The 13,633-nt window shown below is 52.2% G+C and overlaps 1 protein-coding gene across 2 annotated transcripts in view; it reads right to left on the reverse strand.

The window, feature by feature from the left end:
* The window catches only part of DISC1 (DISC1 scaffold protein), a 347,726-nt gene that overhangs the window by 286,760 nt on the left and 47,333 nt on the right, over positions 1 to 13,633 (reverse strand). The window contains exon 2 of one of the 2 annotated variants that reach the window (XM_079901082.1): positions 4,634 to 5,589. In XM_079901082.1, coding sequence (XP_079757208.1) covers positions 4,634 to 5,589 — 956 coding nt within the window. Of the gene's footprint in view, positions 1 to 4,633; positions 5,824 to 13,633 lie in introns of those variants that run through there. The other variant, XM_079901083.1, reaches the window with a different exon arrangement.

Consider the following 13,633-nt stretch of genomic DNA (forward strand, 5'->3'; position numbering starts at 1 on the left):
ACAATTTTTTAAAAAAAACTTTATACCAAATGTGAAAAAAAAAGGCCACCAGAGAAAAGGGAACCCTCCTGCACTGTTGGTGAGAATGTAAACTGATACAGCCACTATGGAGAACAGTATAGAGGTTCCTTAAAAAACTAAAAATAGAAGAAAAATAAAAAACTAAAAATAGAACTACCATACGACCCAGCAATCCCACTACTGGGCATATACCCAGAGAAAACCATGATTCAAAAAGAGTCATGTACCACAATGTTCATTGCAGCTCTATTTACAATAACCAGGACATGGAAGCAACCTAACTGTCCATCGACAGATGAATGGATAAAGAAGATGTGGCACATATATACAATGGAATATTACTCAGCCAAAAAAGGAAAGAAATTGAGTTATTTGTAGTGAGGTGGATGGACGTAGAGTCTGTCATACAGAGTGAAGTAAGTCAGAAAGAGAAAAACAAATATGGTATGCTAACGCATATACACAGAATCTAAAAAAGCGGTACTGATGAACCTAGTGGCAGGACAGGAATACAGACGCAGACATAGAGAAGGGACTTGAGGACACGAGGAGGGGGAAGGGCAAGCTGGGACAAAGTGAGAGAGTGGCATGGACATATATACACTACCAAACGTAAAATAGCTAGTGGGAAGCAGCCGCATAGCACAGGGAGATCAGCTCGGTGCTTTGTGACCACCTAGAGGGGTGGGATAGGGAGGGTGGGAGGGAGGGAGACGCAAGAGGGAGGAGATATGGGGATATATGTATACGTATAGCTGATTCACTTTGTTGTACAGCAGAAACTAACACACCACTGTAATGCAACTGTACTCCAATAAAGATGTGAAAAAAAAAATAGTCCACCAAACGGACACTAGTTTACAGTCTGAGCTGAAACAAGACCTCAACTAGAAACTGCATGTCGGGTGGCTCAAATTTTTAGCCATTCTGTCCATGTCCACAAACGACCAGCAAAGCACCGTGAGCACTGACTTTGGTCTTCGATAAATCTGAGCAAGTAAGTGAATTCCCAAATACAGAATCCGCGAATACGGAGGATGGACTGTATTTAAAAGGAGCTAAAACTCAAATTCCTGAGATTTGCATTTTTACTTCAGGAGAGGGGAAAGGGGGTGAAGGAAGGAGAATATAATATCTGAAAGGTGCACTAGAATCCCCATCTTCCAAGGGATCTTTTGGAAGAGCCCAACCCTCTCCCCAGTCCTGTAGCCCAAATGAGCAATCTGGGGTCTCCGCACAAACATGATGGAAAAAGCAAGGTCTCCCTCATCACACACAACTCCACCTCTTCCTCCACCTGAAGCAAAATCTGCCTTCCTGTTAGTCCTACACCCTGGCCCGAGTCCCTTCTGTTACTCCCACCGCCCTGAAGCAAGGTCATCCCTCTTCCACACATCAGACATTCAAATCACTGGAAACAGCATCATGTTTCTCGCCGTCCAGGTGCTGGATGACCATAAACAAAGATACTTAAACAACAGATAAACTGGGTCCAGAGCCTACCATTCGAGACAAGATACGAGTTTAATTTGAACTGTGGGGAGACGACTGAATTCTTTTTTGAATTCAAATTCTCCTAATTTGAATTAGGAGAATTCAAATTTGAATTATTTCAAATTAGAATTCAAATTCTCCTAATCTGAGCTATTTCTCTAATGTTAATAATGAGCAATATTCTGGTTTCTTGCTAGGTACCAGAACCGGTCTGAAGCCCTGCACATGGACGGGCACTTAATCCTCACGACCATCTAATGAGGTAGGGGCTGTGGTTACCTCCACCCTCTACAAGAGCATCTTGAGGTGCAGAACAGTGAAGCAAATGACCTCAGGTCACACAGCAAGGAAAGGAAAGCGCCGGGCTACCACCCAGGCAGTCCCACCAGCCTGCCAGGAGTGCGAGCCCACGGGTGACCCAGCAGTAACCAAGACCCCACAAAATAACTCTGCAGTGGGTTATGACCAATTATTCATTTTGAAAAGCTGCATGTGGGCTATCAAGGAGAAAAGAAGGCTATAGCTAGGGTGGGTTTTATTTCTTTTCAAAACTAAAAATCATGAAATCCAAAAGGTGAGTCAAGGTGGTTCTCCCCAGCCACAGACACTGGAATTCCAGCTCCCGGGCCCCCCAGTGTCTCGCTAGTGCAGAGACTGGCATGGTGAACCCGTGGCACAGCTGGGCCCCCAGAGAGCACATCTACTCAGGGTTTCACAGACTCCAATTTACCAAAACTCCTAGGTTCACAGGAGGACACGATCTACATCTGGGTAAGAAGAGTTAAAAGGAAGGGAAAAACTATTGGTACCGCCAAAACCCAGCGGGCCGGATCTCGTGAACTGACGGCAGCGGACCCATTGCCAGGCAAGTTTCTGTTTGTTTAGTTATTTGGGAGGTAGGGAAGCTAGTCTTTATAACCGCATTCTACTTTTGCTTGACTTGGGTCAAAACTTGGATTTTTGAAACAGAGAAATGCAGATATGTTGCCGAGATTTTTTTTTTAAAGCTCACAGAACTGAAGTGTTGGAAATTGGCATTTAGAGTCTGAAAAGCACAATGGTGCAAACCTCCACTGAGTGTCTGGATCCTTGTATGTGCAGCTCTCAGCATCTCTCCTTATGCCTCTGACAGTCAATCCAAGAAATCTATCAATTAGATACCTGTGTCCCATCTTAGCAAGATAAATTATTTCACTAAAACTAAAAGTTAATCAAGCACCAGGCAGTATGTGAGGCATCAGGCATCCAAAAATGTCTCAGCAAAGTGACCTGTAGCCAAGGAGCTCGTGGTCAAGTGCGGAACTTGGACGCCAAACAAAGGATTATTGACGTGACGAGTGCTGTAACGGGGCACGTGCAAAGGGCTGTGGGAACGGAAGAGAATGGAGGGAATCATTTGGTCTCGGGCGGTAAGAGAGGTGTCACGTGGAAGTGGCTTTGAAGTCACACTAGAAGGGAAAAGGAGAGCTGGGCAGGTGGCACAGTGCAGGAAGGTCATTCCGGGCAGAGGCCAGAGGCACGGGAACAGGAAGCAGCCCCCCGTGGCTGAGCCGGCAGCAGTAAGGCATCTGGATAGCCAGGCAGCTGGAGCAGGTCGGGAAAGGTCTCAATTGTGAGGATGAGGAATTTGGAGACCGTCCGAGAGAAGCAACCAACCACCCAAGGCTTTAAGCCAAAGAATGACGCCATCCCAGCAGTGTTCCCAAAGATAACGCTGCTGGCCACGCGGAGGATGAACGGGGGAAGAGAGACACTGGAGGAAGGTAACTACATCAGGAACCTGTTGCAGGACCCAAGTGCAAGATAAGGCTTTGAACCAGGCAGGGGCCGTGGCCGTGACCGCGAGAGCGGGTTAGCTTGGAGGTGGAGCAGAGGTGGGCAGCAAGGTGGAGGGAGGTGTCGAAGAGGCTGCAGCTCCTCTCAGGAGCTGGATGGATTGTATTAACTCAAATCGACAATTACAGATCGACAGCGAGGCCCGTTAGAGCGGGTTTGGTGGGGAAGACAGTGGCATCAGTTCGGAACCCATCTGGCTCAAAGATTCCACGCATCACCTGGGAACAGAGACCCCCACGCTGGCCCAGCTGCACTGTCTCCCTGGGTGACAAATCGATGGCTGGACTGGGACAGCACAAACAGGGACGGGGCCAGGAACATCAGGCCACAGGTAAGGGATCGAGGGTGAGTGAGATCAGCTGCTGGGAATGAACCTGAGCCTCACACTTTCAGGAACTCCTTCCAAATCCTGATGAGATGGGCTCTACTTCCCTGCTTACGTGTACACATGCCACACACGCGCGCGCACATACACATGCACGCATACACACGCACACACATACTCGTGCACACACCCCAGAAGGGAAACAGTCTTTCAACAGGACGAGCCAATGGGTCCCCACAAAGCATCTCCGCCCGGGTTTCTCTGGGAACTCTTCGGCGTAGAACACCCCTGCCTACTCCCAGGTGTACCCACCCCTCAGATAACTGGGTGGACAGCAACATCATGATGCTAGGACCGACATCTCTACGTCCTGTCCCAATTTCCAAAGCACTTACATTCCCACTTGAACCACAGAACAATCCCGTGTGGTGTTATCGGCTCTAAATAAGGAAACTGAGGGGCTGAGAGGTTTAGCAACCAGAAACAAAGTGTCCCGGCTCTACGTCAGGAGCTCCCACGGCTACAGCACAACGTGAGTGCTGTAAACGCAGAAGCAGCTCTGGTTCGCCGCCAGTTCAGAGCAACACTGTGTTTATATCCCTCTACCCTGTCCACACACCAGCCAGCTGCATCTCCCCTGTTCCCTGGCCCCAAGCCCCTGTTCCAAAGCAAAGCTCAGCTGAGCTAACCCTGCATCGCTCAGGCTAGATACTGCGGAGGACCTGCAGCCCAGCAGGCAACGAACCTAAGCATCTAAGGGACAGAGACAATGAGAACAGATTCGAGTTCAAGCTGGAAGAGAAGAGACAGCAGGGAGGCAACATCTTTTTGCAGCCAGCAGCCAGGGGAGCTGCCAGCAGGGAGCTGGGCAAGCCCAGAAGTGCTGTTTCCTGCCCTCTGTCCAGAACTAATCTGAGCCGTGACCACCACCAGCCCACAGGCTGGGGAGACACCCACCTCCAGCCGCCTCTGCTGGCCCTGCAGGCAGTGCCACAGTGCCAGCTTGCATTTGCTAAGCAGAGGGTCCCAACGGAGAGCATCCCCCGAGCTGCCGCCCTCCAACCACGAGGGGTCCGGGGCGCGGGAGGAAGTGGCATCCGTGTCCAACAAGGGAAGCGTCTCACACTCCAGCCTGGGGCCGCCCCCCGAGGTCTGCGCAGCGTCTGCCAGGCCCGGAGGGGCCTTGAGAGCGAAGGGGGAGGAGAGGACCCGCGGGTGCTCGCGGGCTCCGTCCAAGCTGGCAGGCTTGGCCTCCGTCTCCTCGGGGCTCCGACGCAGGGCCTCGGCCTCTCTGGATGGCGGGCAGCCTTCTGCTTCTCCCCGTTCCCCAGCGGAACCCAGGGAGAGGCGAATGAAACTAAAGCTGGAGGTGAAGACATCCTGAGAGCCGGCAGCGGGGGAGGGGGCCTCGGGGCCACTTCCGAGGCCGCAGCTGGTGCCCCTCACCTCCTCCGGGGACAGACAGCTTTTGGTCCAGACTGCTTCCTGGCGAGGGCTTGGGGCCTCGTGACTGTCCATGGATGGCAGCTCCCCCGGACACCCGGCGTCCCCGGGGCGCCTCTTGGGCAGGGTGGTACCAGCCCTGGGCTGAGTCCCACGGAGCCCTGGGCTTCCTCTCACGGCCACCAGAGCCAGGCCTCGGTGGCCCACGGAGGTCAGAGCTAAGGCTGCTGTGCTCCTGGGAACGGGGCTCCCAACCGAGGGACCTCGCCACTGGCCTCCACACGGCTCGGCCCTGGACTCAGCGTGGTGGGACTCCTCACCGCGCGCCCCTCCCTGGGCCCGGAACAGGGCGCCCACTGGCGGGGAGAGGAACCCGATCCGGGGCCCAGCTGCGCTTCTCATGTAGCCCGGCCTCCGTGCCAGCCGCCTCCTCCGAAAAGACGCTGCCGGTCGTAAGCGATCTTCACTGCCTGGGAAGAAAGAGAAAACAGCACCGTAAACACGCACATCTCCCTGGTTCAGCTGGAACTGCATCTGGAGAACATCCCCGGGTTCAGAGGTCATCCCTCGGGGCATCCGTCAGAGACGCTGGCTCAGTGGTCCCCGGGCCAACCTGGTGTGAAAACTCTGATTATCCTTGGGAAGCGTCCGCCTAGCACGTGCAGACACAGCACAGCATCCCAGCTCCTCTGCTGAGCCAAACGGCTGGCACTGCTGTGAGTTGTGCCGACACGTCAGCGGGCACATTGCAGGCACGTCGGCAGCTCCTCTGAGCCTCCAGCATTCCTGCCCGGTGGTCTTTCAGGAGTATCAGCACTTTCACCCTGGAGCGGTCTGGAAGGCAAACGATCTGCAGCCGAATGCCAGCGCGCTCCCCCAAATGCGATCCAGTCACCTAACACGGCTCCTCTTAGCACGTACGTGTGGTTTCATCGTCTGAGTTACCCACGTCCCTGCACACCTGCGGACCGTGGAAAGCTGGCAGGGACACAATCTATGCCCATCTATTCATCTCACAGGGAATTACAGGAGGCCCTGCTCGCTGTGCTCTCCAGACCAGGGGCTGTGTTCCCTTCCCAGCTATGCGAGAGGGACAGAAACAGTGAAGATGGCTGATACCTGTCAGAGGCATGATGCTACAGCAGTTGGAGGGCGCAGGCTCTGGCAACTCATTGCCCGGTGCAAACCTGGTTGTGCCACTGCTGGCTGTGTGACCTTCCACAAGTTACTTAGCCTCTCTGTGCCTCAGTTTGCTTATCAGTAAAGTGGAAATATCCACAGTACCTCTCTCCTAGGGCGGTTGTGAGCATTAAACTAAACGAGTTACTAGAGGCAGGCAGCTCAGAACAGTGCCTGGCACTCATAAGTGCGATGAAAGCGTCAGTTACTCTTTCAACATTTTAAAGCAGCCCGTTACTCATGATGTGTCTTCATCCGCATTTTCCTTTGCTCCCTACCAAAGTCATGTGAATCAAGCAGACCGGGAATTATAACTTTCCTTTCGTCATTAAGGAAACTGAGGCTCAGAGACATTAAAGCTGCAAGTGGCCGAGTGACCAGGGCCAAAGTCTCCTGACTCAGCCCACGCAGTGCTCTCACTTTGGGGCCCTGCCGCACCTCAAATGAGACTGGATGGGGAGGGTAAAAGCGGGAGCAGACAGCACGAAGCACAGCCGTACATACACACAGCCTGTGGCAGGAAGCGGAGTACAGCTCCCCGGCGGGTCCACGCATCTCTCCCCACCTCCCAGAACACAGATGCTCCCAGCATCCTCGTCATGGTAAACAGACAGCACTGGGCATCTAGCGTACCACTGTGTTACGATCGTGCCCTGCATTTAAGTTGCTCGATAAACGGTGAATGAATGAATGGATGCATGGATAGATGGAGGGAAGGTAGAATAGATGGATAGATGGATGCATGGACGGACGGACAGACTGGGGCCCATCTGAGCCCCAAACACACGCTCTTTCTGTACCCTTTGCCTCAAAGTATATCACTTAGGATGACAACTTGAAATGACAAAAAGTCAGAAGAAAGAATTTTCTTTTTTCTTCATTTATTTTTCTTTTCTTCCATGCAAAGCTGGAATCAGAAAAGGACATATGGAAAATGTATAGAAAATGTACAGAGGGATCATTAATAGGCCAAATTGGACCACTCACTAGGATGGCTACTAGCTACTACTAAACACACACACATACACACACACACACAGAGAAAATAACAAGCGTTGATAAGAATGTGGAAAAATTGAAACCAGTGCGCACTATAGGTGGGAATATAAAATGGTACAGCTGAAAAGAGTATGAAAATTCCTCAAAAAATTAAAAATAGAATTACTACACGGCCCGGCAATTCCACTGCTTGGTATATACCCAAAAGAATTGAAATCACGTCTCAAAGAGATATTTGTACACCGTGTTCATTAGTGGCATTATTCACTGTAGACAAATATGGAAGCAACCCAAGTAGCCCTCAATGAATGGATGGAGAAAGCATGGTCTATCCGTAGTGGGAAATTACTCAGCCCTACAAGGGAGGGAAATTCCGACACCGGCTACAACATGGGCGAACCTCAATCCTGAGGACAAGATGCTAAGTGAAATAAGCCTGTCACAAAACGACAAACACAGCTTGATTCCGCTTATCTGAGGTCCCTAGAGGAGTCAAATTCATAGACAGAAAGCAGAAGGACGGTTGCCAGGGGCCAGAGGCCGGCAGTGGGCTGGGGGGGCAGGGGGAGTTAGTGTTCAGTGGGGACAGAGCTTCAGTTCGGGGATACGAGAAGGTTCTGTGGATGGATGGTGGTGACGGCTGCACGACGGTGCGAATCTGCTGAATGAATGCCACTGAACTGTACACTTACAGACGGCTAAGAGGGTCCTTCTACGTTATACGTACTTTACCACAATAAAAAAAAAAAATTGAGTAGACCGAATGGCGTCACCATACTCTCTGGTCCCAAGGAGACCCGTCCTTTCCCTCAGGGCTCTCGCGCCTGCACCAATGGGGCAGTCAGCACAGAGCTGCAGGGGCTCGGGACAGGGCGCAGGGAGGCCTAGAAGGATGAACTCTCCTCTGCCTGGAGAACCGGCAGAACAGCTTTTCAAGAACAAGGAATCCAAAAGAAAGGAGAGAACACTGAACTCTGGCTTCAGTTACCAAAGGCAAACGATCCAGCAATTTCATATCCTGAGAACGAAGTCCTGTGACATCTATATTGTCTTTTGGCTTAAAGAGACTTTTAACTAATTTTTTCATACAAGTCCAATCACCCAAATAACCCTTCTGAAGTTAAAAAGCAATGCTAAGTGGAAAATAATTTGCTTGAAATTTCATTTCTTTTCAAATGCCTCTGGGCCCTTGGGCCTGAGTAGCCCTTCGTAAAGCCACTCAACTAAGGGTCCGAAGTCCCCCCAGGCCAGGTCCAGCTGCCGTGCCAAGCAGTTCCCCGAGGGGAGCCCGTGTTCCTGGGGGTGGGAGGAGTTTCTGGTAAGATGCTGTCAGGCCACAGCGAGAGGCAGCGGTCGGGAATGGGGGTGGCCCAGCCTCTGAACCCACCTGTGCTCCAGACATGCCCCACTCCGGCTGTGAGCCTTCCAGAAGGCGGCCTCAGAAACAAAGACTGTCACACGCTATCAATCCTCACCCTCCAGAGAGGGCGGAGGAGCTGACAGAATCGGATCCGGAGGGCACCTCTGGAATGAGCTAGAACGATCAGAAGAAACCCAGATGGGGCACACAGCTGCTCTGAAATCTCTAGGGAAAACCCCAGTTCCCCCATAACCAAAGTCCCCCTTTCCACTTTTTTTTTAATTGTTATTTTTTGAGGAAGTTTATGATGTCCCTCTGGCCAGAAACCAATTATTACTTACATATCCTGCCTGCGATCTGACCTGAAATCCAAGCCCTGCCTACACACCCGGCATTTGAGAAAGGGTTATGACGCATTCAGCGCTCGAGAGGAAGATTCCTTCCTGACACCTTGCTGCAGTCAGCTCTGGGAACAGAGATTCGAGGGTACAGGAAGTCAATCATGGCAACACGAGGGAAGGCCCGGAAACCAGCCGTGCCCTCTGCTCTTTGTAAAACCCAGAGATGGCTCCATTCTGCCCATCTGGCCCCGGAAAGGCTGGGGTGGAGACAAAGCTTCAGGCAACCTTCTCCATCCCGTGCAGCCCACGCTCCATCACAGGTTCTAGGGAGGGGAGCGCAGGTGTCTTACTTCCTTCCCATGGCGCAGACCTGCAGGTCCCTGTTTATGTGGGATCCCCACTCCACCTCCATCCAGCCCAGAGAGCTCTGAGACTGAAGGGAAGTGAAAGACAGGGGCTTTGACTAAACCCAGATGTCAAAGAGCTTCCATATACCGTCTGGATAAGGGACCCAGGAGTGCCTACTTACATAACTTATGGGAAAAATTGGAGAAAGCCGATGTTACCAGCCAGGTCAGCAAGAATCCTGTCTGCCCTGCCTCTAATTCTCTCCCTCCACCTCTCCAGATCCCCCCCCATCCTCCAGCCCCTTCCCCATCAACTACTTCGTCCAGATCACCCAGCTCCCAGGCCTTCACCACGAGGCCACACCACTCCTCTCCCCAGTTTATTAAAACCCAGCACTGTCAGTTATCTTCTTTGCTGTATATAAATTGTCCCCAACTTACGCTACTGATAAGCTTCCTGAAGTCCTTACAATTCCCCCCGAAACTCCTAGTATACAGAGAAGGCATCCATATACGTCGGTCAGATCATACTCATTTTTGAATAGGAAATCTCAAATACGCAATTAAAAAAAAAATGATACTCGTGAATTTACTCAGAAGATCTTAAAACCAAGCCCCAAAGTTAAAATCTACACAAAATGCTCAGGTGGGCTTGGGCAAGACCCTCAGTGACTCTAAGGCCCCGTGGGGAAAGCACATCTGCCTCGGGAAGTGTAAACACAGGGGCTCAGAGGCCGCTGCTGGGGACGCAAAAAATAGTTAGAGAAAAGCAAACACACAAACACTTTACGAAATGTGACCTGGGTATAAATGCACAGTGGAAACATGAATGAATTTACTGTTTGCATGGAAGGAATTTTAATCCTGTTTGTCATGGTCGGGGCATACACTTTCATAAAACGTTCAGATGAACCAAAGGTTCTGAGTCATAAAGAAACCACACATCCCTGTGGATTAACTTGTTTTCCAAGAACCAGAACCCAATCAGATACACTAAGCACAAACACCTGCCTGAGCGACTGAGCAACTGAGCGCAAGTTCGCCTTTCCCGGATAGTTCAGAGAGCACCTGAGGATTCGGAAGTACCTTCAGGTCACTGTAATAAGCACCTCGTGAGCAGGACAAGTGCAGGTGCGAAATAAATCCAGTTTCACCACGTTTGCCTTTTAACTGTGCGATCCACGTCAACAAAACCGGTCCTGGTTGAACATGGGATGCTGGGTGGGGGTGCAGACAAGGGCAGGACACCGCCCCCGCCCCCAGATTTCTTATGATCCAGCAGGGGATGTAAGTCAGGCACAAAACTTGTCGCAGATGGAATGGCTACTCAACCACAGAGGAAGGAGAATTCCATTTGAAGTTAAATGAGTGGCTCCCCTGGTTGGCTCAGTCGATTAACCTGACGTTTCTCTGACCTTCAGCAAAGCAGAGGACTCCCTGAGCCCCAGAGTGTTCCCCAATGTATGTGCCACCCCAAAACTCACCTCCTGGGGTGGAAGGGAAGGATGGGGTGAATGCGGACCAGGCCCGGGGGGTTCAGGATGACTCTGACAACCAACTTGGGCCCGAGAGCTCCCCGTCAGCCGGACCAGAACTTTCTTGCTTGTGAGACCTCCTTCCTTCCATTCCGGGGTCCTTGGCAGGCTCTCCTGCCCCCTCCCTTATCCTTCAGCGGCATCTCCCTCAACCTCTCCCAGGTCTCTGGGACTTCCCTGGCGGTCCAGTGGTTGAGACTCTGTGCTTTCACTGCAGGGCGCACGGGTTCGATCCCAGGTCAGGGAACTAAGATCCCACATGCCTCGGGCAAGCACAGCCAAAAACAATTAATTAATTAATTAGATAAAAACAAAAAACCTCTCCCACGTCTCGCCCCCTCTCGGCATCTGCCTCTCGGAGGACCCAAACCCTGTCCTAGAGGAAGCACGGTGAGTGATCACAGGGGTCCCGCCCTCCTGGGGGCGGGGCAGGGGGCAGGTGGCAACCACGCAACCACACGGATGAACGCGGACAGGGAGAATGACGGACAGATCGGTGGTGGCCAGCCGCAGGGGACAGGGCCCCTGGCTTTGTCAAGTGGGGTCTTGGAGTGGCATTTGGCTGCGACCTGACAGGTGAGTGGGAGGTATAGGGAGGTCCCGGGGGAGGCTGCTGGGAACAGTCTGAGAGAGGAAGGAACGGGGCTGGAGGGGCCGGTCGGCGACACTGGTGACAGGCAGGGGACAGGACGGAGCCAGACACTCCAGTGCCTGTGGGCTGCATCGGGACTGGGTCTTCGCCCCAAGAGCAATGGGAGGCCTTTGGAGAGAGACAGGATCCCATGTGCAAATTTTAAGAGATCCCTCTGTGGAGAACAGACCAGACGGGAGCAAGAAAGGACACAAGGAGACCAGTCAGGAGGCACCAAACCGAGGGCAAAACCAAGCCTGCGGCACACAGAGGAGAGGGGCCCTCTGCTCCACACACCACATCCATCCCAGGTCTCTTATGTGACAACAAGCAAGGAGCCCACTGTCCTCTGAGCGTTACAGGCACCCCTCCCCCGACAAACATTTAGACACAGAAATACTTCAGGGCCAAATGAGTGATAATATCAATCTTTCTGCAAAGAACCCCTTCCAGAAGCATCCTAACTAGTTACCCAGATGCCTACATTTTTGAAAACATCCCTTAGGTCTGCAATGTCTTTCTCTTTCCTTGTCATCTTCCACTATTACGCTCATATCCATGTTAAACATCCCCATACCCAACACAAGCCAGCCCCATCCTCAAGAACCTTAGCCTCCGTCGGGGCTAAAACTAGGAGTCCAACAGGAAGTATGTTTTCAACAGCACCGTCTATGGGCAGGTAGGACCAGGGGGTGTGGGGGGTGTGTGTGTGTGCGCGTGCTCGTGGGTGCACACGTGCCTGAGTGTAATAAAAAGACACGTGCAAGTGTGTGCACACACACACACACATGTATAGGAATACAGATGTATAGACAGAGACGGGGAATGTCACACAAGGGAGGAGTCCTCCCCGGCCCCTCCCTTCCAAACCAGCCGGTAACCGCCACAGAATCGTGCATCGGGCTTGCCGACATCTCGAATTCACAAGCTGACACTCTCCATCCCCTTGAAAGGCAGGCTGTTCCCCAGACATGATCACTCATCAGCTGCCCTGGGCGAGCAGAGCCCCCTTACCCTGATCTAGCATCACCGTCATCTCCCAAGCCGCGTGCGCTGCAGGTACACATGCCAACAGGTGCGCAGGCTCGGGGCCCCTGTAAGACCAAAGCTCTGTCTGTTCTCCCGTCAGCCTCCTGGTCACCCAAAGACCAGGAGCTTTGACTCCGGGGCTGCTGACATCACTTATAACAGTCTTGCCGTTGGAAGTGCTGAACTGCGATTTAATTGGCTACAATGTCAGCCCTGAGTCAATGAAACCGGACAGACTCTTCTGCTTGGAACATAGGACACAACAATGTGCTAAAAGTATGAAGAAAAGCAAAAGTATGATAAACAACAGCATAAACTGGTCGGGGGAGGGGGACAGGATGCAGGAGGGATTTCAAGGGTAATATTCCACTTCTCAAGCTGGGTGGTGGTTACATGGGTGCTGACTGTGTTACCATTCTCCAAGGTATATGCAATTATACATATGTAATGTATAATTATACAGCAGACACATATATATAAGTTTTATAACTGTGAGATAGTCTATGCCAGTTTTTCAAAGCTGCGGTCCCTGCACGAAGGCAGAAATACCCAGAAGCAGACACAGACCAGGCTGTGAGCAACCCCACACGGGAGGCGGGGGAAGGCTCAGGGAGGAGGTGCCCCTGGAGGTGAACCGAAAGGATGAGACTCCAGAAGCCAAAAAGGAGGGTGAGGCCACGGCGGGTGGAACGAACAGCAAGTGCTCAGGAACGAAGGTATGACAGCATGAAGGAGGTCACGACGGCTGGGAGCAGGCAGGGCGAGGCCACTGGGGAAGAGGGACCAGAAGGTTGTATGCAGGCCCGGAGGGCTTCCAGGTGGAGGCGGGACGAGGCAGGGCCCTGCGCTGGAGAGAAGAGGGTTGGAAGCTCACCAATAGGCAGGAGAGTGGACAATGCCATCTAGGGAGGAATTCTGGAAGAAGAGGAGGGCTCGGGAAAGAAAGAACCAGAAGGGACCCAAGGAAGCCACTGGTGATTCCAGGAGGTGTTGGGTGAGGGACATGCAGCCCCTGTGTCCAGCCCCGCTCACGGTCACCACCATCCTCGGCTCTGGCTCTGCAGCTGAAACGCTGAAACTTTGGATCCATGGT

This window comes from Stenella coeruleoalba, assembly GCF_951394435.1.
Source record: "Stenella coeruleoalba genome assembly, chromosome: 16".
Taxonomy (NCBI): Eukaryota; Metazoa; Chordata; class Mammalia; order Artiodactyla; family Delphinidae; genus Stenella; species Stenella coeruleoalba.